Source organism: Rhincodon typus, chromosome 1, assembly GCF_021869965.1.
Source record: "Rhincodon typus isolate 14 chromosome 1, sRhiTyp1.1, whole genome shotgun sequence".
Lineage (NCBI taxonomy): Eukaryota > Metazoa > Chordata > Chondrichthyes > Orectolobiformes > Rhincodontidae > Rhincodon > Rhincodon typus.
In genome coordinates this window covers 153407232-153432761 of record NC_063332.1, presented here as the reverse complement: position 1 = coordinate 153432761, position 25530 = coordinate 153407232, and the positions used below count along the sequence as shown (strand labels likewise).

Below are 25530 nucleotides of genomic sequence, written 5' to 3'. Positions count from 1 at the left end.
GCTTGTCCCCGCCTCCCTAACCTGTCCTTCCTCCCACCTCAAGCCCCACCCCCATCTCCTATCTACTAACCTCATCCCGCCCCCTTGACCTGTCCGTCCTCCCTGGACAGACCTATCGCCTCCCTAACTCCCCACCTACACTCACCTTTACTGGCTCCATCCCCGCCTCTTTGACCTGTCTGTCTCCTCTCCACCTATCTTCTCCTTTATCCATTTTCTTTCCGCCTCCCCCTCTCTCCCTATTTATTTCAGAATCCCCTTCCCCTCCCCCATTTCTGAAGAAGGGTCCAGGCCCAAAACGTCAGCTTTCCTGCTCCTCTGATGCTGCTTGGCCTGTTGTGTTCATCCAGCTCTACACCTTGTTATCACCGTGCATTTGTATAGCTTCTTATCACATTCTCAGTACATCCCAATGTGGATGATAGATGCTGTTTGTCTAGTAGCTGGCTAAAATAAGAACTCTAGAGACCTGTGAGCTGCCTCTGGAATTCAAGCAAATGCTTCTAGGAAGAATAACAATGAGGCTCTCAGCCCAATTTTGGATGAGCCTCCAGACTCCAGCTTCTGGCATGTGCTTGAAGCTTCAAACATGCACTTATCCTGAAGCTACAGCCTGCTGTACACCTGGCCCTAAATCAATTTTGAAAGCGTTACCTTTGACAGTGAAGCAGTCTATTACCATTGCCCTGGTAGGTTCAGCTTTCTATGGTATGTCTGAGTCCATAGTAGTAGAAATGTGCAGGAGCAGGAGTAGGCCATTCAGCCCTTTTCTGCCTGCTCTGCTACTCAATATGATCATGGCACATCGTCCAACTCAGTCCTCTGTTCCTGTTTTCTCCCTCCTACCCTTTGATCACTCTAGGCCTAAAAGCTATGTCTACCTCCTTCTTGACACTATTCAATGTTCTTGATCTCACACCTTTCTGTCTTGGAAGCAAGAGAGCCTCATCCTCAGCTGAAATTTCACAGAGCCAAAATGGTGTGTGCAAGGCTGTGAAATTGCTGGTTAGGAGTGGAACACAGGTGTGGAACAATGGTATAAAGGTAGGAATTGAAGCATACAAGATCCTGAGGGGTTTTAACAGGGTAGGTGTGGACAGGATGTTTCCTATTGTGGGAAAATCTAGAATTGGGGGTGAGGGAGGGTTACTGATAAAAAAATCAGGGGTCATACACTTAAAACAGATGAGGTAAAAGATTTTGTATGATGGTTGTGAGTCTTGGACCACTGTTCCTGAGAGGCCAGGGGCAACAGTCCTTGAATATCTTTAAGGCAGAGGTAGCTAGATTCTTGTGAAGCAAAGGGCTGAAAGGTTATCAGGGGTAGGCTGGTATGCAGTTTTGATGTTATTATCATGATCTTATTAAATGGCAGAACGGGCTGAAAGGCCTATTCCTGCTCCTGATTTGTGCATTCATATGTCTGAAGGGGAAAAGCTGTGGTGAGATATAAATGATACCAAGGGTCTTTGTATTCACTGCGAGGGAAGGAGAAAAAGAGCCAGTGGGGCCAAGACGGTTGGCTTCAGTGAAATTTCTGGCTCATTCATGACTTCCATCGGACAAGGTGTTTAGCAGCACAATGGTTGTGATGAAGTTGATGGTACTAGTGAAGCAATGTCATGTCTGACATGTTTCGATGGAAAGTGGACCAAGGAGCAGTGTTGTAGCAGAACCAACAATGTAAAGAAATGGCTCAAAGCAAATGAAGCAAACTGCAGAGACAAAGACAAAAGAAAAGGGAGAGGTAAGTGCTACACATACGATGTGGATCGGTATATCTTGGCCAGAACTTTCATGTTGTTTGTAGCAGTCAGAAGATGAAGTTATTCCCCCAACATCCCAATCCTGTATCCTGACTGACAGAGCCCACCCATGCTGCTTTCATTGGCAGGGTGGCAGAGGTGGGCTGGTGCCAGGAACACCACCTTCTGCAGCAGGCCCAAGAGCGGAGACTGAGGTGGATGGTTGCTAAAGGAACTGATTTTAAATGCTCACCTCCACATCCACACTCTTCTGGAGAGGAAAGTTTAACTTCTCTGACATAGAGTAACACAGCATGGAAACAAGCCTTCAGCCCAAGCTGGCCCATGCTGACCATGGTGCCCATTCGGCTAGTTCCAATTGCCTGCATTTGGTCCAATGCCCCTCTAAACCCGTCCCCTCTATGTATCTATCCAAATGTTTTTTAAATGTTGCAATTGTACCTGCCTCAACCACTTTCTCTGGCAGCCCATTCCATATATGCATCACTCTGTGTGAAGAAGTTGACCCGCAGGTCCTTCTTACATTTTTCCCTTCTCACCTTAAAACCTATGCCCTCTAATTTTCAAATCCCCATCCCTGGGGATAAAGACTATATGCGTTCATCCTGTTTATGCCCCTCGTGATTTTATACACCTCAACAAGGTCACCCCTCATTCTCCTATGCTCCAAGGAAAAAAAAGTCCTACCCTGACCAACCTTTCCCTATAACTGAGGTCTATTAATCCTGGCAACGTCCTCGTAAATCTTCTTTGCACACTTTCCAGTTTAACTATGTCTCCTATAACAAAGTGACCAAAACTGTACACAATACTCCAAGTGCGGCCTCACCAACGACTTATACAACTGTAACACGTTGTCACAACTCCTATACTCAGTGCCTCAACTGATGAAGGCCAGCATGCTAAATGCCTTCTTCACCACCCTGTCCACCTGTGATGCCACTTTCAATGAACTATGTACTTGTACTCCTAGGTCCCACTGTTCAACAACACTCCTCAGGACCTTACCTATTACTGTATAAGTCCTACCTTGGTTTGTCTTTCCAAAGTGCAACACCTCACACTTATCTGTATTGAATTGCATTTGCCAGTCAACAGCCCACTTCCCCATCTGATCAAGATCCTTCTGTAATTTTTGATAACCTTCCTCGCTATCAACAATACCTCCTAATTCTGTATCATCCGCAAACTTACTAATCATGCCTTGTACATTCACATTCAGATCATTTGGGCAAATAACAAACATCCCAGCACCGACCCCTGTGGCACTCCACTAGTCACAGGCCTCCAGTCCGAGAAACAACCTTAAGCCAACACCCTCTGCTTCCTACCATCGAGCCAATTTTGAATCCAATTAGCTAACTCTTCCTGGATCCCATGCAGCCAAACCTTTATGACCAGCCTGCTGTGTAGGACCTTGTCAAAGGCATTACTAAAATCCATATAGACAACATCAACTGCCCCACCCTCATCCATCCTCTTGGTTACTTCTTTGAAAAGCTCTCAAAGATTTGTCAGTCATGACTTCCCAGACATCTCCACACTTACCCAGTATCCACTATGTACAGAACCCTTGAGCCCCATAACCAATTTGGGAAGTCTTTGAACAGCTCATAAATCCATCAAAATAAACAAATAGTATTTTAAAGTCCATTTTAAAAACCCATAACCATCATAAGTCTGTCAAGTTTCCTTGCCAGCCTTTTTAACAGTCCTTGCTAAGCTGAAGCCATTAGAAGATTTGCAAATCTGACAGTAATTAATTATGAGATTCCTTAGCATAAGTATAGAAACGACCTGCCCTGAGTTGCATGCGTTAGTGAGTTTGGAACTCAGCCAGAGTTCCCTTACAATTCGCAGAGTTGGCCTTCACTGATTCTGGGGTTGGAGTTGTGACTCCCATTAACTCCCTACCTCCCCCACTTTCCCCTCCACTGCCCCGGTACAAGAATCTGAACTTTTGGGGCACTTCAATTGACTTGGATTTGCAGATTTGGAATTCTTCCAACTTGGGAGTAAACATTTGACCCTACGTTTCCAGTAAGCAGGTTTCAGCAAGAACAAAAACAAAAATGCCCAAACTCAGCAGAACACTGGCATTTTCAATCATTGAGAAGCTTGACACATTGGGGTGGAGGTGTCTCACACAGTATAATATGCTTGAATTTAAAATTAGCGAATTTGGCACAGAGTGAGATAAAACTCTACCCAATTTGTATTTTGCCTGAGCATTCTTGGTGGCATTGCCCACTGGAATCCTGGGCTTTCCTGCCCAGCTATGGGGTCCCTAGTGTGAAAGTATGGTAAGGTTCAGTGCTGCCATCATGAAGATTGAGAACTTAAAACAGAAAGGGGTTCCCATTACTCTGTGTGGAATTATTGATGACTGTATGAATGTATTTATATGAAATATCTGGCAATTTTAATGAAACTCTTAAGTCAAGTGAGTTAATTTCTTCTTTCAAAAAGCATAAATGAGAAATTTTGTGGGAATGAATTAATATCTTCATTACTGGTACTGCACAGACAAATTTCAACCTGAAGATCTGATAAGACGAATGAAATGAATCATCTGGGAAGGTCAAATTAATTATAAGAAACTTGTCATAAATCTGTACCATCTTCTCATTTAGGTGTTAACTGTTATTAAAACAAGTATCTCCAGTGTCAAACATTGATTTTTTTTTTTCCACATTACAAATTAAGATTTTGGATATGTAGTTTCAACAGAGTATTTCAAAATTGGAAAATCTGCTCGCAGTACTTCAAAAAAACAACACATTTGACAAATGCGGTTTAATTTGATCAGTTTTTGCAGTGATTTAATCTAAAGAACTGTAATCTAAATCATCTTCTGAGCAGATGCCATTTTGATATTAAATGTTGCAGATCATAAACACCAAGGCAAGTGTTTGGAAAATGTATATAGGTGAATTGTCTAAAGCCTCATACTCACCTGATTCTCTCCTGCCTTGCAGTTCTGTCTTCTGGTGAGATACAGTTCCACCAGCTCTTGAAACTCTCAAGGTATCACATCCAGGGGGAGGGAAACCATTCCACATGTACGAATCTAATGACTGAGTATGGCTCGATTTATCTGACCGTGTGAGTTATTTTCCAGTTAGAGTGCTCCTCTGCTCCCCTGAGCACAAACCCAGGGTTGAATCAGGTGGATTTGAAGGACATGGGGCACAGAATTGTTCTCCATGGAGTATTTTCAATCTTGTGATTTACAGGGTTTTGGATTTATTCGCTTAAAATTAACAATATGATGCTTTGTTATAGAGTCATACAGGATAGAAAACAAGCCCTTCGGTCCAACCAGTCCGTGCTGACCATAATCCCTACTAAACTAGCTGCACCTGTCTGTGCTTGGTCCATATCCTTCCAAACCTTTCTTATTCATGTACTTATCCAAATGTTGTAATTGTACCTGCCTCTACCACTTCCTTTGGAAGTTCATTCCACACACGAACCAATCCCTGTAAAAAAAAAAGTTGCCCCAATGCCTTTTCTAAATCTTTCTCCTCTCACCTTAAAAATATGCCCCTAGCCTTGAAATCCCCCACCCTAGGGAAAAGACACATGCTGTTCACCTGATCTATACCCCTCATGATTTTTATAAACCTCAGTAAGGTCATCCCTCAAACTTCTATGCTCCCGTGATAAAAGTCCCAGCCTATTCAGCCTCTCCTTATAACTCAAACCTTCCATTCCTGGCAACATCCTGGTAAATCTTTTCTAAACCTTCTCCACCTTAATAACACCCCTTACTATAATGGGGCGACCAGAACTGCACACAGTACTCCAGAAGAGGCCTCACCACCATTCTGTATAACCCCAACATGACATTCCAACTCCGATACTCAAAGGACTGAGCAATCAATTTAAAAAAAAAATGTTTATGGTTTCTATTTTAGTTGGGGCTGTGTAAGACTCTAGTTAGGCCAAATTTGGAGTATTGCATGTATTTCTTGTCCCTGCACTATAGGAGGGATTTGGAGCCTTTGAGAACGATATAAACAAGGTTTACCAAGATGTTGCTCATATTGGAGTGCTCTAGTATAAGGAGAAGTTGGACACATTTGGATTGCTCTTCATTATACCTTCAGAGGCTGAGGGGCAATGTGATAGAAGTATATAAAATTGAGAGGCTTAGGTAGGTGGATAGTCAGAATCTTTTTCCCAGGATCAAAATGTTACATACTAGGGGCCATAGGTCTAAGGTGAGAGGAGGTAAGTTTAAAGGAGATATGCAAGGCATCTTTTTCACAGAGGGTGGTAAGTGCCTCGAACACACTGCCAGGGGAGGTGGTAGAAGCAGAGACAGTAGCAATATTTAAGAGGCATTTAGACAGACACATGGACAGACAGGGAGTAGAGGGATATGGGCCACGAGCAGGCAGATGGGATTAGTTTAGAATGGCATCATGGTTGGCACAGACATGGTGGGCCAAAGGGCCGGTTCTACGGTTTGTTTTTTTATTTTACAAAAACCTTCAGATTTAAATTATAGTTTATACATTAGGAATGATTGGTTTGTGTAAAAGTTGATACTCGACTTTTAGCCAAAATATCCTCTTTCTACTTGCTATCTGGTCCCCACTGATGTTATCCTCCTCTGTTGCAAATCTACTTGACAGAATCATCAAGTAGCAGGCCACTGTATCCTCACATGTTAACACATGATAGGAAGGTTACCACCTTATTACTGCACACTACATACCAGACTGATCCCTGACATATAGAGACTTGATTAGTTAGGTTTACAGGGGGTCCCTGATTTATGAACGTCCAGCTTGCAAGCACTTGTACTTACAAAAGCGATCCCATACATGGTTGTCATTTTCACGGCCCAAAATAGGAATGTTTCCCGTATGTACAAACAGCTGCTTTCCATTGTCTTGCATTGGACTCCAACCCTGGGGGACGGACTCCAGAACTATTTTCACCGGAGATTAGAAGAATGAGGGAGAGATCTCATAGAAACCTGGAAAATTCTAATAGGACTAGAGAGACTAGATGCAGGAAGGATGTTCCTTGTCATTTGAGTCCAGAAACAGGCCTGTCAGCCTAATGATGCAGGCTATACCATCTATCACTGAGATGAGGGGAAGTTACTTCACTTTGAGGGTGGTGAGCCGTGGAATTCTCTGTCTCAGAAAGCTGTTGAGGCCAAAACATTGAATGTTTACAAGGAGATATAGTCGTTAGGATTAAAGGGATCAAGACGTATGGGAAGAAAGTGGTAACGGGGAACTGACTAGGATGATTAGCCATGATCTTATCGAATGGTGGAGCAGGCTCAAAGGCCCACTCCTGCTCCTATTTTCTATGTTTTCTGCTAATTTTTGGGCAGACTGTCAAAAGGAACTGTTTCCAGGAAGGAAACAGTCCAAGTAATTTTAGATGCAAAGCTTGGTCTACAAGAGGCTATTGCTGGTGTCTAGGGTTTCTTGTATCATGATTTAGCATACCATTAATGAGTGAACAGAGGGTGAAAAAGGAAATGTGGAAGAGACCAGGATTAAATCACTTCTACCAGATAAACCACCAACACTAAAGTCAATGAGCTGTCACATGACAGATTTATGCATAACCTGCTGTGTAACATCTTTGTCCGTAGATCTGACTTTCTGTGCATTCAAGGACATGATTGTTAATACCAGTTAATGCGACTGTTAATGTGCATTCTGTGGGAAATGATAGCCTTGTTTTCCATCTGAGTCACAGTGAAGCTGATGGAGAGACAGGAGGAAGTGCTATTCAGGGCCAGATTGCGACAGGATGATGGTCTGTTCAGACAGCAGGATGCATGGCCCAAAGCTGAGAGCATGAGGAAAGACTTCTGTAGCGTAGATCAAAATCTATCCTCGGATTGTTAGTGCTGGCATTCACACTGAAGCATTAAAACAGGTTCAGTTGTGAATTAGCATCAAATACATGACCCATCAAATGAAAATGTGCAATTGAATCATCACCAGCAATTGACTGTAATTATAAAATTTTAGTGTTAAGGCTTTGTCAACATTCCAAGTGAAATGACTCTCAAGTTCTGAAAGATTAGATTTGAGGTGAGGTTGCTGAAGGAGTGGGGAGATGTTTCTTCACATGGAAGAAAGGAACAATCCTGCCAGCTGGGTAAAGATCATATTGTACTTTCATCCCTGCTCCTTCCTCAGGACCACTTGGTATGGCTCTTGCCAGACACTTTCTCCCTCTCTCTGTCTTGCTGTGTCGCCCTCACTCGCTCTCCAACTCACTTTCTCATTTTTCTCTCCTCCTCTCTCCCACCCACGCACCATTTCCAGCTTCCCAAATGTCTCTCTTTTGCAGCTGCATGTCACCCCTCACTTGTTCCCTCCAACTCACATGCCACCCACCTTCCTGCACTCCCTCCTTCCTGCCCCTTTCTTACTCGTGATCACTCCCTTCCTCTCTCCCCTGCCCTTGTTCCCTTCCCTCCCTCCCTCCAAACTGCCCCCTTGTCTACTCTTGAACCTCCCTCTTCACACCCTCACCTGTTTTTGATCCTGCCTCCTTCCTACCCCTCACACGTTTTTGATCCGATCCTTTGCCCACTTCCACCCTGTTCTGCTCCCCCTCATTCTCACACACATACAGACCCGGACGTTGTAAGGAAATCACAGAATATGGGGAATACAGCAAGAAAGTGGAGTTTTTAAAATAGAAACGAAAGACAGGAACAGTAGCTATCTTAGGGAATTGCAAAAGAGTCTCAGGGGCTGGTATTCTCTGTTACTGGTCTCCCTCATTCTGAGTTCAGTTCTGCAGGCTTGTAGCTCTCCAGTTTAGTTGGTGAAAGGTGTTGTTATGACTGAGGTTGATCGGTACACTGATTTCTTACCTATCTGCACTCCTCCACTGGCCGCAACAAAGTTTAAATTTAGTGGGGAATGATATTATCAATTCTACAGGTCTCAGACTGGATTAGGTTTGTATTAGAAAAATGTCATAAAGGTTTCTTGTTCATATTGTTTAACACACATTCTTGAAAACCAACCCTATTCAAAAAAGATGCAAATACAGGACATTGGTTCGGCCACTTTTTGAATACTGCGTGCAGACCTGCTATGGAAAGGATGCTGTGAAACTTGAAAGGCTTCTGAAAAGATTTACAAGGATATTGCCAGGGTTGGAGAGTTTGAGTTATAGGGAGAGGCAAAATAGACGGGGGCTATTTTCCCTGGAGCGATGGAGGCTGAGGACTGACCTTATAGAGGTTTATAAGATCATGAGGGGCATGGATAGGGTGAATAGCCAAGGTCTGGGGTTGGGGTGTCCAGAACCATAGGGCATAGGTTTAAGGTGAGAGGGGAAAGATTTAAAAGGGACCTCGGGCAAGCTTTTTCACACAGAGGGTGGTGCCTGTTTGGAATGAATTACTAGGGAAAGTGGAGACTGGTACAATTACACATTTAAAAGGCATCTGGATGGGTATATGAATAGGAAGGGTTTAGATGGCCAAATGCTGGCAAATGGGACTAGATTAATTGAAGATATTTGGTTGGCATGGATGAGTTGGACAGAAAGGTCTGTTTCTGTGCTGTATATGTCAAGATGCTATGCCTCTATAATGTTCTAATATCCAGATTTAACATGAGGCAAATTTGTATCAGCAGTCACCATTGCACCTGTACATCATTCTTAACTCTCACACGGTCCACCTCTGTAAACCTGAGGCCGTCCAAAATCTATTGCCCCTGTTTTAACTTGCAAAAAATCCTATTCCCCTGTCATTAAAGTGCTTGCTGAATTGTGTTTGCTCCAGGTCAAGCCATATCTTCATCTTAAAATCTTCATAGGCAACAACACCATAATCTTTAACATAGGTGCCCTGCAAGGCTGCGTACTCGGCCCCTTACTATGCTCCTTATAAACATGACTGTGTGGCCAAAATCTACACTGACTTCATTTACAAATTTGCCAAGGACATCACTGTTGTAGATTGGATCTCAAATAATGGTGAGACAGAGTACAGGAAGGAGTCGGTGCTTAACAGCATGGTGTTAAAAACAACAATCTCTTCATCAACATCAGCAAAACGAAAGAGGTGGTCACTGACTTCAGGAAGAGGAATGGAGGACACACTCCTGTCGACATCAATGGTGCTGAGATGGAGAAAGTTGAGAACATCAAGTTCCTGTGATTGAGAATCACCAACAATCCTGGTCCACTGGTGTTGATACTACAGTCAAGAAAGCACACAAATGCGTCTAATTCCTCAGGATGCTAAGGAAGTTCATGAAGATTCTTGCCAATTTTTATAGATGCACCATAGAAAGCATCCTATCTGGATGCATCACAGCTTGGCATGGCAACTACTGTGGCCAGGACTAAAATAAACTAGAGTCGTGAATACAGCCCAGACCATCACACAAACCAGCCTTCCATCCATTGACTTCATGTATGCCTCAGGAAAGCAACCAATGTAATCAAAGACCCCTCCCACCCCGGTTATACTCTCTTCCACCCTCTTCCATCGGGCAGAAGATATAAAAATTGGTATACATGTATGAAGAGATTCAAGAACAGCTTCTTCAGTGCTGTTATCAGACTTTTTTGAATGGAATTCTTTAATGTTAATGTTGATCCCCACCCCCCCCCCCCCACCCCCTCACCTTCTTGGCAGCTGTCACATTGTATCCTGCACCCTGTTCTGTTACCCTGATGCACTTGTATAGTACGATCTGCCTGTGTAGCATGTAAGACAACGTTTTTGTCTATACGTTGGTATAGGTGTCTATTAAATCAATTCACATCAAGTCAAATCATCCTCGTTTTCAAATCCCTTTGTGGGCTTGCTTCTCCCTGTCTGTAATGTCCAAACCCTCTTAGATATCTATGCTTCCCTAATTCTGGCCTATTGTGTATTCACAAATATAATTGTGGTACCATTTGTGGTCCTGCCTTCAATTGCTTAGGCCCATGCTCTACACCTGTATACATTGCTTGCCTTCCAAGATACTTTCACAATCTACTTCTTTGTCCAAAGTTTTGATCATTTGACCAAAATCTCCTTGTGTGGTTGGGTGCCATAATTCACTTTATAATGCTGCTGTGAAGCACCTTGAAATGTTTAATTGTTTTAACAGTGCAATAGAATTAGTTATTGTTAAATGATTTGTTTTAGATCTGGAGATTCAAGTAATCCAGCAAAATGCTAGTATATGTTCAGGATGTCATAGAATTTTACAGATTCTGCTCCCTTGACATTCTAAACATTTGCATAAAGTATTAAATGAGCATTTGTAGTAAAGCTCTCTTCCTTTTATAAGAATGGACAGGTCAAATATGATTTCAGTCAGAGCCCATGATTGTCTGCAAAGTCCTGTTACACTGTTTGGCAATGAAACTGTATTGTCCTCAATATGCCTCTTGAGTTAAAACCCTATATTCTGTTTTTTTGAAGGCTTACTTATACTACTGATCTCTTACAATCATTTGGATTTATAGTAGTACTGTAATATGTACAATTGTGTAAGAATACAGTCTTTGTATTCCAGTTGAGTCCCCTCCCATCATTCATCTAAATCTATAATTTTGAGCTCTTTATTCTTTTCTCCATCATGTGTTTGCCCAGCTTCCCTTTAAACACACTCCTATTATTTGTTTCAACTACTCTGTGTAGTACTGAGGTACATGTTCTCACAACTCTGAATGGAGATTTTTTTAAAAATTTCTATTGGATTTGTTAATTATCTTATATTAATGGCTTCTAGTTACTCTCTTCCCCATATGAGAGAGCATTCTCTTTGTATCCACTGTATCAAATTCAATTAGGTCATCCTCTCAGCCTATTTTTTCCAAGAGAAAAGAGACCCAGCCTGTTGATCCTTTCCTGATCTGTATGGACATGTTTTTCTGATATCATGTTAGTAAGTCCTCTGTGCAACCTCTCTGGTGCCTCTATATCCTCTTTATCATAAGTCAACCAGAAGTGTTCTCATAGTGCCCTGTAAGTGTGGTTTATGCAACATTTGATACAGTTAACATAAAGTTGCTACTTTTTAGTTCTAACCCTCTAATGACCTTGCTAAACTCTGACATAACATTTAGGGTACAAATACACCCAGCACTATGATCCCTGTCTTCCACTACCCTACATAGGTGGGCACATTGCAAATAGTAAGTAACATTTTTATTCTTACTACCAAAAAGTGCTGTCTCTCATTTATCTGTGTTGAACTTCATTCTCAAATTATTTACCACTTTCTACAAGTTTATTAATGTCCCCTTTCATTTGTTCCACTCTAATTCTCCATTTTTTGTACCTGCCACACTGCACCACCTCAAAATTTGATGTCATCTGCAAATTTAGAATGGTTTTCACCACTAACCTATCGCTGCCATCAAACCAAAAAAGACATTCCACCCATCCTCCAAATGAGTAATGTGTATAGGAGTTTCAGTATTGACGTAACAGGAGGTATGTAGGCTGTACGTCTCAAAAACTGGTGGATTGTATTAAACAGCGTGTTCATCCAGTTTGCAAAAGGCAAGGTCATGATTGTACCCAAACAGCCCTGTACTCGCAAAACTCAAAAGAAAATGTCCAATATTTGATGTAATTCCATGATTGAGCAACATTTGGTAAGTAATCTTAAGTCTGCTAAAATTTGCACTGATAACCAATTTCAGGATCAAAGGGTGGTGCACTTGCACATACTGGAAGCTACGTCTTTTAAAATACAGGGCCATCTTCTTTGCAGACAGAAAGAACATGTGTAACTCAACTCAATAAAATAGGCGGCTCTATTTTCTGATTCATTACTCAGGGAAATGCCTTGTCAAATCAGAGTCAACATGGTTTAAATTTTAAAAAACGTTGTTAGTCATCATCTAGTTGGAGCATTCAACATGATGTCTCCACCAATTGGATCCCACTTGCTAACCAGTGAGCATTCATTTCTCTTGCAATAGAAAATGTTGTTCCTGCTCATCATTGGTATTCTTGAGAATATCCCGAAGAACGTGAAATGAATAGCTCTGAAAAAATGTGGCTTTTTCGTAGAGCACTCAAGTTCTCTACTAATAGACAACTACTTTATTCTTTTGATTTGCCTGTACAAGCTGAAATCTTGACTTTTGTGATGTTTTCACAACATAGAAAATTGAGAAGATCATGTTGATTGGTCCTACTTCCTTTCAGTGTAAACTCATCAAGTCAAAAATAACTAATCAATCAGGAGCATGTTTATCTCAACAGTCTGATGTTCTGTCTTGATATTGTCTAGAGTTGCAGTTATTTAATTTTCTTATTCTTTAGTGGGTTGTGAGCCTCACTGGCTGAGCCAGCATTTATTACCCATCCCTAATTGTCCATTGACACTGCGGTGGTCATCCAGTTTCCTGAAGTGCTTTGATGCATGTAGTGCAGGTACATCCTGTTAAGCCGGGGGTTTGAGAATTTTGATCCAGCTATAGTGAAGGAATGGTGATAGTCCTAAGTCAGGTTTGGCAATGACTTAGAGAGGCATTTGCAGATGTTGGGTGTTCCCATTTATCTGCTACCCTTGTCTTTCTGGGTTGACCATACACAACTTACCTCAAAAGTAATCTTAAATTATTTTAAAGACACTGCCTAGGGCTTTAGCATGTTTGTTTATACAGTTTCATTGTCAAGAACCATATCTTAATATAGACTCTTGTTTGAAATTTGCTTTACCTTTCTGGGGTGATGGTGTGACTTTGGTAATGTCACTGGGCCAATAATCCAGATGTCCAGGACAATATTATTCCCTCTAAGCTGAACAGCCACGTAGCCACTTGGAGGTGCCAATTAGTGTTTTAATACATTCACATCTGGTTTGGTCTGTGCAGCAGCTTGGAAAAAAAAACTCGGAATATGGTTTCAGGCTAATGCTCTGGGACCATGGGTTCAACTCCCACCATGGCAGCAGATGGAATTTAAAATTCAGTTCATAACTCTGCAATATAAAACTGATCTCCATAATGGTGACCTTGACAACTATTGCCAGTTGTTGTAAAAAAGCAAAATATCCTTTAGGAAGGAAAAACTGCCCGGTCTGACCTACATGCAAATCCAGAGCCATAGCAATGTGGCTATCTCTTTGCAGCCGTAGAAGACTGCATGGGTTACCAGTACCTCACTTAAGTCACCATTCTTTATATGGGAACCAGAAATGAGTGTCCTCCACTTGACTGAAGAAGAATCACAGTTTGTCACAATCCAGTACTTACCTTGTGTCTGTAAACGTCTCTGCTGTAACTGGATCACAGTTAAGTGCTGGAACTTTAGTGCAATTTCTCCAGTTCTCCCATCACTGCCCCTTCAACCATGGAGCAGCCACTGGCATGGAGACTTTGAGACTGGTTATTGCATCCTGTTGTTGCTACAAAGATGCATTGAAAATTAATTGTTGTCACTTCAGTTTATTCTCTGCTTACTTGAGGGTTAAATATCATTACCACTGTATTATTGCATAGATCCCAGAAAAGTAATACCTTGAAGACAGTTGGATAATATCATGACATATGTCCAAGATGAAACTCCTTACTTCCTCTACAGTAATCACAGAGCAGTGGGGTCAGTGCAGTGTGCGTGTGTAGTCAGTCAGCCATGTATTATGTTACAGTCATGGAATGCAGCCAGAATATTAGTGAGCATGGAACCCAGACTTTGTGAAAGACAGGTCTTATAACAGTCTAAATAATGTTGTTAATAAACTTCAATACATCTGTCTCACCCAGTTTTGGTGTTGGGTATGAGTTAACAAAGAAGGAAGCACTCTGTATCATTACTAGCAATGGTGTCCGAATGAAGAAATCATATTGATTACTGAACTTCAATTATTGTTCTTCAATGTAACTGTCTTCATGATTATGGCATATCTCATCATATCGAAACATGTAAAATAAACTTTAAATTTGTTCTTGGGGTACTGAAACAATATTCATAACATTGACAAAGTGTACCATGATTAATTTAATTTTAATTACAAAAATTAATAGTTTTTCACTTGCTTTCCTTCAGAAATTACCTCCATCTTGGGTCTTGTCTACCTGTTTAGTCGACACATGTACTTTACCGGATATGCAGAGTCAATGAAGGGAAGGTATGCATTTAAGTTCTTCCTAATTATTTTTTCCCTTCCTGTTTTTCTGTCTGTCTCTCTCAATGATCTTTCCATGCTGTGCACTATCCTGTTTGAAAGATGAGTGATTTATTTTCTATATTGATTGTCATAAGTATGAAACTATATGAAGAAGATCCATGATAATTCTGCCTCCTACATCTTTTGCTCCCTATCTTGTATGGTAGGAAGGGGAAGAGGAGCAGGTGACTTGCCCCAGAATAAGAGCTATCCATTACCATAGCCATTTATTATAAATAGTGCATGAAGTCGTGAATTATCAAATCCAAATTCCTTCACCACTAAAGTCTATTGGAGAACATGTAGAATATGGCCTAGAAATTGGTCCACACAGCTCAGACAGCTAGGTCCATTATATGGTAGGCAAGAAGCATCTGTACAGATCCAACCAGAAATACATCACTTGCTGTACTGGGTAAGGATGAATGAACCATCATGCTTTACCGGCTGCACTCGGGATGTGACAACTAAGAAACATGGCTGACTGTGCAGGTCTGAACAGCTGTCCAAACACCACATTGAGGCAAAGAACAAAAGGTTTTACATTTACAACCAATAAAGTACTTTCTGAAATTTGGCAACTTGTGACATGAGAGACCCAGCAGTCAATTAGTGTTCAAGTAGATCCCAAAAGCAGCAACAAAATAAATGACAATGATCTAAATTTAGATGTTGCAAGGGATAAAAATGGCCAATATAAGGGTAATTAACATCCCCATGGATCGGTGCCATAGGGTCTTAGCTTCGCCTGAGAGACTAATCAGGACCTTGGTTCACTATCTTACCAGGAAGGTGGCGTCTCTGACAGAACAGTTGTCCCTTTGTCATACATTGGAGCAGCACTTCAGATTAGACACTCAAGCCCCTGGAGTAAGTCAGGAGTCCACAACCTTCTGTGTTTTAGGTCAGAGTATTTCCACTTCACCAAAACTGATACCTTAGGTTGATGGATGCTGGCTGAAGCCCAGTATCTTTAATCGCGTGTGCAACCAGAGGCTGTCTAATGGCTTGGCATCACAGCCAATTCTGAGATTCCTACCTGATTTCCACCCCTTTAATTGCCAGCAGGAATTCTAGTGTTAAGGAAAGGAAACTGCCATACTTTTTTTTTTAGCACTTTTACTTTCTGTCCCCACTGTCTTGGATATGAAGAAACTTGCAATGAGGCTGTACAATATCTCAGATTTCAACTGACATGTCAGGCTATAGTAATTGATATACATGTCCACCGAGCCATTGAAAGCAGAAATAGGAAAACATGGACAATAAACCATCATGTATATTTAAAAATAAATTGTAGTTAGCTGATGGTTTTAACGTGTGCATTTCTGATTTCAGGATTCCTGGATTCAAAATTGGTATCGCAGTGTTGTTCATACTATTCGGTCTTAGTTTTGCCGCGATTACAAATTACATGATTGATGAGTATTTTGATTTCAACATAGCTAAAAGGATCAGCAAATTGTTTTCATAATGTGAAAGCTGTTGACTACAAGTGATGAATATTACATATTCTGTGCTTTAAAAATGATTACTGTGAAGACATTCTCTTATTCTGTGATTTTATGTATGAGATTTCAACCTGATAAAATAAAACAGCATTTTTTGCATCATCCAGGCTTTTGTTTTAATCTAAGGCTCATTTATGTACACAACCTTACTGTGTAACTATTTTGTTAGTTGAATTTTTAGCAAGCTCAGATAAATTAGCATTAATTTACCTTGGCCATGTTAAATAATAGCTGTGTAGTCATTATCTTACTGTTAGCATCGAAACCTGTAGTGCCTCCAGAATATGTAGCTCAGTTCAAGTCTCTCTCACTCTTGCAGTCATTTTCCAATCCAAATATTTACACTCAATTGCACATACATTTTATATAATTTAACATTTCCACAGGGGAGGTGATGGCCTACGGGATTATCACTAGACTATTAATCCTGCGACCCAGGTAATATTCCAGGGACCTGAGTTCAAATCACACCGTGGCAGATGGTGGAATTTGAATTCCATCAAAATAATCTGGAATTAGGAGTCTATGATGACCATGAATCCATTGTCGATTGTTGGGGAAAAACCCATCTAGTTCACTAATGTCCTTTAGGGAAGGAAACTACCATCTTTACCTGGTCTGGCCTACATGTGACTCCAGACCACAGCAATGTGGTTGACACTTAACTCTGGGTAATTAGGGATGGGCAATAAGTGCTGCTGTAGCCAGCAAAACCCTAATCTCATCAATGAATTTTTTTTAAAAAGGTACAGATGGAGTTTACTATTTTCAGGCCATCTGCTATGTTCTGTCCTAGTTCAAGTTTGAACTCAAGTCTCACACATGGGTCATGTACTGATGAAGAGTGACTGAGGTGGCATTCCTTCCTCGTGGCTTTTGTCTTTGGACTACTTTCTGAAGGCTAAAGACTTCAGCGAGGTGCACCACACCCATCAGATACAAGTTGTTAGCTGTTCACAGCTAACACTTCCTCTTGACATGCTTGTCTGGTATGGACTTTGAACTCAAGCCTTTTGTATTAAAGCCAATAATACTATTGCTGATTCACATGTGGCAACTGAGATGCATATTCTGTTAGTTTTATTGGGAGTTTGTTGCGGGAAAATTATTGACTGCGGAAAAGTCTTGCTCTTCTTGAAGTAGTCTGATAGGACCCCATTATATCCACTTCAGGAAGAAATTGCTTCATGTAGCATCTGATCTTGAAAAATGTAGCACTTCCGACAGTCTTGTGCCAAAGTGCTGGCCAGTGTGTTTAGTCTTGAATTGTGTTCAAATTCAGAAGTGTGTCACAGCCACAACTTCTAAACTTGAAGGCAAGTGTATTACACATTGATGAAACCTGTTACTATAGAAACTTTGTCAGACTAAAACCCCCAAGGTAAAGAAATGCTTCCGATCTCCATGGCACATGGTGAGAAAGAGATTAAACTGTCACTATGGACAGGAGATATTCTACACCTCCATTTAAAGAATTTAGAAGGCATTTCATAAGAGATCAGCTCAAAAACACAATTTCATTTTGACTGAAAAGCAATATTTCATTCCTGACTGAATAAAGACATTAATTTATTTTCCTCCTGGTCACAATTGCACCAATACATCACTGAAAATTTTTATCATTACCATGCATCTGCTTATGATTGTTTTTATGGTAAAGGCTGAGAATATGCAGAACTTAAGGTATGGTTAATCGAACATGTCTTTTCTGTATCTTTATTTTTCTATGACATCATTCTGTGTATGTGAAGGTTCTGATTAAATAAACAATTTCAGGATTCAAAGTAAAATCATGTAGATACTAGAAATGTGAAAACAGAAAAAGCTGGGAATATTCACCAGGCCAGGCAACCACCCTAGAGAGAGGAACAGAGTTGACATTTTCATCAAAAAACCAAAGAACTGCAGATGCTGGGAATCAGAAACAAAAACAGAAATTGCTGGAAAAATTCAGCAAGCCTGGCAGCATCTGTGGGGAGAAAAGAGTTAACGTTTTGGGTCCAGTGACCCTTCTTTAGAATTGGTGGAAGGGTCACTGGACTGAAACATTAACTCTGTTTTCTCTTTCTTGAAAGTTGGAACAATAGAAGCAACATGATGGGGAGGGGCATCAAGATCCACAGGATTTTACTTTGACCTTCAGTAGCTTTTGGGGTTTGGAAGCAGCTATACATCTCTCCCTACTATAACAAAATGCTTGGGTTCTCTCCCGCTCTCCGAGTTTTCTCTTAATGTTTTTTCCTCCTGGACTGAAGAATTTCTCATGAGACAATCTATTTTATTGAACTTGCTTTTGCCAAGGGTGTGTTTATGGAATGTTATTATATTGGAACAGTTGCTATTTAGGTAGTTAAATAATCTGTTATTCTGTCAAGTGTTCCAATCAAGTTATTCTAATCTTTTCTTTGGTTTATATTTTAACTATAGTGTAAGAATAAAGTATGTTCTTCTTCAAGTCTGGTAGTTTGACCAATCAAATTGCATCCAGAACACAATGCCTTACACCTGCCTTTAGAAATAAGAGAAAGTTGAGGTCTAGGCTATCTTTTTAATATATTTTCAGAGGGGTTAGGTCTGGTCCATAATGCCAGCAATTTCTGACATTTTCATCACTTGTGACCATTGATTAGAAACCGGTTTTGAATCTCCATTCCAAACATAGACACACAGCACCCCTGCCAACTCTATGCTTTCTGTTTCCATTTACTTCACCTTGTAGGGCTATGAAGGGTTAGCTGTTAACAATCTTCAACCATGCCAAAACTTTTCCATTTTCTTTCGTGGATCTCCTGTGTAAGTGATGTTTCTTATCTAAGACATGGTCTTAAATCATTTTTGATTCTTTGTAACCTGAATATTTACTGAAGTAATTGTTTCACAAAATTGTCAGTAAAAAGATTAAAAAGAGCTCGAATGCAAATTTAATTTTGTCATTCATACACCAGGTTTTAAGCTCCATCCAAACTCCTTCAATATTAATTGTCTTCTTTAGCAAACTTAGCTGAGAGAAATCAGAGTTCTTTTATTACTTATCGATGATTTAGTTTGCCAGATGAGTTTTGCCATAGTTGTTTCTAATTGATATCCAGGAGTACAGGAGGCCAGTGGTTTGAGCACAGCATGATTGCCCAATCTTGACATTGATCATAGACAGAATTCTTGTTTTTGCCACTGGTAAGCATTACAGGCTGTAAAATGCTCCATCTCTGTACCTGATACAGATAAACAGAGAAGGCCTTTTTTTTTCATTAGTTCAGGTGAACTGGTCATCACTACAAGACCAGGATCTATTGTTTCTACACAATTGCCCTTGCAAAGGTGGTGGTGAGCCATCAGCTTGAACTGATGCAGGTATACCCATAGTGCTGTTAATGAGGGAGTTTGAGGATTCTGATCCAGTGACAATGAAGGACTGGTGATATAGATTCAATTCATTATAGTATTTGTCTTGGAGGAGAATGTTGTAGGTACTGCTTTCCATGCTGCCATTGTCTTTTTAGATGGTAGATCCTCACACATTGCACCGACACCTTGAGGCCTGCATTCTATCCTATGCTGTAGAAGCCGCTTATATTGGATTGTCCCTACTCTGAGACTACTCTGTCTTTGACTTCAGAGTGACAGTCTGACATGTAGGAATTCCAATAAATTCTTTTACTTGTGTAGTAATGTACAGAATATGCTCTTTGTGTTATAACTCTCTCGCATAGTTCTTCCATTCCTCCACTTTGCCTTGAGAACACGTGACATTGATGTGCATCATCATGCTATTAACATATGCATTCTCATTATATTAAATCTCTCCAAGTTTCTTTTGAATTATTTTGACGTAATTTCGACAGATTTCTTAAACTGTTTATATTTTCTTCATATCTTCCTTCCCTGACCCCCACCCCATCACCTGCTGTTGAATGAGGTTAATGGTCTTCCATCATTTCTCTAACACATTCCTGTGCCATTTTACGAAATGGTTGATGTTGTTCTGTTCTCATTATCCCGTATTCTGTGGCAATCATACTCATTTTTTCTTGCTGCTTCAAGTGAAACCAATGCTTTTCTGTTCCTTCTAATGTTTGAGCAAAGTAAGGCAGTGGAAGTTCCATTTTCCTGAGGGATATACCTTCTTATTCACTAACTTTGATCCAACTCTTGTGGACTGACAAAGTCATCACTCTGTGCCTGGCATTCTGCCAAGTCTCCTGTTTCATCTTATGTTTATCCTCAATTGTTCTAACTCTCTCTTGGTCTTGGGATCTTGTACAGTTGTATGTTATGATATCGACCACTCGGGATTTGTGCTTGGCGTGGAATGCTACTGTCAATCCTCCTTTTCATGCTTAGTCCATAAGCCTATAGTGGCAGCAGAGGATAAACCACGATTTAGCCTTAACAAGAAGAGGCAGTTGTCTTACACAATAAGATGTAGTTTATTGTATGATAGCAATAATACAAATTACATCAGATAATTAGACATAATCACTATGGATATTAGGAGCCAAAGGTGACAGATCAATTTCCATTGGAACCTCATGCTACAGAATTCCTCCTCCACCCAAAGACTACGTGACATCATTGCATTGGCAGGAGCTTAAAGCAGTTTTAATATTAATTCTTTCAGACACACTACCTTTTTCAGAACTGTTATCCTGTGCAACTTATACTTAATCTAAGGTTAGACTGTGGTAATGGAATGTCTGCTTTCAACATTCTGCCCAGAGGTAACATCAAGTGAATATCCATTGCTCAAAAGTGCTGATCTATGATTCACTAAAGCTAAGTCCTGGTTGTTACTGGGACCATTGTGACCATTAACAATGTCACTGGAGGAAGAGGAGAATGTGTAACTTTTCTTTAATTCCTCATGGGATGTGGGAGTCACTGGAAAGGCCAGTGTTTGTTTCTCATCCCTATTTGCCCTTGAACTGTGGCTTCGTAGGCCATTTTCAGAGTCAACCACACTGCCATGAGTCCATTTATTGTCCATCCCTAATTGCCCAGAGGGCAGTTAAGTGTCAACCACATTGCTATAGATCTGGAGTCACATGTAGGCAAGATCAGGTAAGGATGGCAGTTTCCTTCCCTAAAGGAAACCAGATGAGTTTATACATAATTTATGATGGTTTCATTGTCACTATTACTGAGACTAGTGTCATGATTCACTGGGTTAATCCACTTAAAGTCAAGCCCTACTAATCCTGGAGTTGTGGTAAACATGAAGATTATCTGCCAAGAATCCCAATTTGTCTCTGACTGGCTGCTAACCAAGATAAACATGGTCCCTTTAGTACCAGTAAAAAATAACTTTATTGTAAAACTCAGCCTAAACAAGAACAGTAAAAGGATTTCAAACTTGTGTCACTTAAACTTTACTCCTTTTGAAACTCCTACAGACACACTAGGGGAAAAAACTGCCAATACATTATGAGTGGACAGGAAAAGAAAATTATTAAAAGAACATATTTCTGTACCACCAGTCCAAAAATCATGAAACTAAATGGATTAGTTTCACATTCCTCAATTCTTCAATGATGCCCTGATGTTATTTACACAACGATAAGTCCGTAGTTCACTCTTTTTCTGAAGAAGGGTCTAGGCCCAAAACATCAGCTTTCCTGCTCCTCTGATGCTGCTTGGCCTGTTGTGTTCATCCAGCTCTATACCTTGTTATCTCAGATTCTCCAGCATCTGCAGTTCCTACTGTCTCAGTTCACTCTTTGTATTGGTTGGTGTCATGACTCATTCGGAGAGTGCACAGCAAATCACACCCCAATTATTCCCAGCATTACAACAAATCTTAAAAAAATGATTAAGCCACTAAAATGCAAATTCTACTTGACTGTGATTTTCTTTTAATGTAACCTATTTTGCTAAGCAACCTGTTTAGAGATGTTACTACACACTTCCAGAGGTGGTGGGACTTGAACTCAGCTCTGTTAGTTTAGGGTTAGAGATGCTACCACTGTGCCATAAGTGGGCTCCTACTAATTGCCTAATTCCAGGTTAAAAGAATATGCACACCAGGTTCTTCCCATTAGCAACAAAATAATCATTTATTGCAACCAAACTGGTTGTATCCAATTGCAAAAAAGTCAACATGTAGAATTTATAGCTCTATAACGAACTCTACTCCTTTCTCAAAACTCCCATACACATACAAACAGGTACACATTGTAGACAAGACAATTATTTGGTGGGTAGGTGGAAGAGGCAAAGAAACAAAGAAGCACAGTTCTGGCATCAGTCTGGAGTACAGATATTGATGAGTTGTTTCAGATCCTTTCAAGTCCTTCCCATTCTTTCCTAAGATTATGGCTGCACTGATTCACACTTTTTCTTTCCTCGGTTGATGATTTTAGTGTCTCTCAAAATGTCCCTAATCCCTTTTCCTTTGAACTGGAGATTTGCAGAGGGAGCATATCACAAACAAAGGTGAAGAACAGCAACTAGCTACTAGGAATTTTGTTTTACTTTCTACAGGAGGCAGAGAAAGAGATTCATGAATGTTTTGTCTTCATAGGCTGGATGTTTCTATTGTATTGTCCACACACAAGGCTGTAACCACCTGCCTAGGAGCCAATCAAATGGTTGTTATTATACTGAGCCCACAACTGGTGCTGATCAAAAGACTATCTCTGGACAAAATTGCCCTAAACACACAGATGCTCATTTTGTCTGGATTTCTCCCTCACTGCGCAAATCAGGCAACATTGTATAATCAACTCACAATGATATTCTAGTAACTTGTTTTTAAAGCTGCAAACGCCTTCTTATACAGTTTCCTTGGATTAAAGCAGTATCTTTTCCCACATTCATCCATGATCCAGTATAAGGTCTTTCTTTATGTCTTTAGGTTTTAGACTTATTTCTTTCAGTGTCTCTGAACGTAGTTTTCCTGCTGTTTCAAATTGGAGAGAGCAACTTTACAGAGAAAGGGGAGAAAAGATTGATGTGGATAACTTCAGGAAATCTCCACTCTGTCTGATTCCCTCCCCTCACTCTCTGACCAATCAGAGGCTTGTAGCTATGCTGAGCTCTCCTGAACCTATAATACTGATGTTAATTGAAAAGCCAATCAAAAGACTGTCCCTGGCCACATCCGGATGGTGCCAGTTTATTTGAACTCAACATTCCCAAAAGTAATATTGTTTCGTACATACCAGTTAGCTTTATTTGTTTCCTCAAGACTGCAAACAATACCTTGTACCTTTTTTCTTTTTTATGGCAATGTACTTTTTTTCCCTTTTTCCATCGACCGAATGTTGTGGTCTTTTACGTAATTCTACCCTTAAGGAGAAATGAAACTCCTTTTTAAAAGCATTTCATTTCCGCGTACATAGCACATCGACAACAAAACATGAAACGTACATTTATTCGTCCTCATTCATTTCCTTTGCAGAATTAAACAGTCTTTTATAGTCTTTCTCTTGAATTCTTAACTTATTCTGTAATTTTCACAATCTGTATACCATGCCTGCTATGGATTTCCTTTCACTGATTTTTACATGACAAATAGATGGTGCTGTAAAATTTACTGCAGCATTAAAGAAAGTTTTCAAATATTCTGATTATTACCTTGACTGTTTTAAACTCTTTCACAATTTTCTCAATGAAAAGAAAGTATTTCGCAGAAATAGAAAATTCTGTTAACACTCAGTCTCTCGTCCCAAATAAAAATAATTACTGAATTTTACTTTTTTGCCGAAGTGCACGTTGTGTCAAGATTTTGGCCATGGGGTCCAAAGTTTTCTCGCCATATCTTGCTGCACTTACATTAATAATCACCTATCCCACACCTATGGTGTCCCTCATGTTCGAGACCTGCCTTATCTTAAGAAATGCCATTCATGGATCAACTCACCACACACCAGATATCCACCAAATGATATGGAGGTCTAGGTCAAGGGTGTGGTGCAAACAAGAGGAGTCCCGTAGTCAAAAGTACAGAAAAGTAAGAAGCTATGTTCTTCACAGCACTAAGTTGTATTGGGAGGGAGAGAAAGGAGAAATCTTATTGAGGGCACCTTGGTGGCACAGGTGACATCACACTGTATGTTATTTGGCTTTAACTTTATACCTATCTCTCTGTGTAGCCCTGAATGTAAATGTCCAGTTTGAAACATAGCTTCATGGTCGTACAAGATGTACTGTGGATCGATGCCTGTGGTGAGAGCCTGCAGCAGTATCTGGCAGTAGGAGGAATAAGGTCGTAGAATCCCTACAGTGTGGAAACAGGCTCTTTGGCCCAACAAGTCCACACTTCCTCTCCGAACAGCATCCCACCCTGACTCGTTCCCCTACTCCTCTATTTCCCCATGTCTAACCCACCTGGGCATTATGGGCAATTTAGCATGGCCAATCCACCTACCCTGCACATCTTTGGACTGTGGGAGAAAACCCACACAGACACAGGGAGAATGTGCAAACTCCACCCAGACAGTCACCTAAGGATGGATTTGAACCTGGGTCCCTGGTGCTGTGAAGCAGCAGTGCTAACCACTGAGCCACCATGCCACCCAGGTGTATACAGAGCAATGCGTCCTGCAGATACCACAGGCCCTCATCCTACAATGTCCCTATTCTCTCCCTGACTTCTGTGTCCAAAAGTGTTAGTGTGAATGAGTTGGTCAGGAATTTCTGGAAAAGTGAGCTAGCTGCACAGCAATGCATTAGGTTAAGCAGAGATTAGGGTGCCTGCAGGGCTGTATCTTGTGCAGTGCATCTGTGTGTAATGTTCTTGCCCTCTAAAGGGCCTTACAACAGTGGGTCTTGCAGCTCCTTGCACAGACTAGGACACTTTGCTGACTCTGAATGTGTTTGCAGCTATTCTTTTTCCCCAATTGCACGTTTTTGATTTCTAACACGATGGAAAGAAACAGCTAGTGCTCCTTGGCCAGTGACTTCCAGCTTCCAGTGCAAGGTGTTGGTAAACCTCCAAACAAGCAAATCCCCTTCCTCATAGTACTTTTCATGAACCCCATCAGCTTTGTATCTCCCAGGTCCCCACCCAAACTGTCAAAGTGAACCTGCATTTCCTACAGCCGCTAGAATATGAGATGAGCATGCTAGGTGTGATTACACACTGCGCCCTACTACAAGCCAGGTTGCTCTTGACTG

At 40.7% G+C, this 25530-nt stretch overlaps 1 protein-coding gene across 2 annotated transcripts in view; it reads left to right on the top strand.

The window, feature by feature from the left end:
- The window catches only part of mgst2 (microsomal glutathione S-transferase 2), a 55735-nt gene that overhangs the window by 18436 nt on the left and 11769 nt on the right, over positions 1-25530 (top strand). Inside the window, exons 4-5 of one of the 2 annotated variants that reach the window (XM_048620991.1) lie at positions 14785-14866; positions 16244-16518. In XM_048620991.1, coding sequence (XP_048476948.1) covers positions 14785-14866; positions 16244-16379 — 218 coding nt within the window. In that variant the 3' untranslated portion in view covers positions 16380-16518. Of the gene's footprint in view, positions 1-14784; positions 14867-16243; positions 16519-25530 lie in introns of those variants that run through there. The other variant, XM_048621052.1, reaches the window with a different exon arrangement.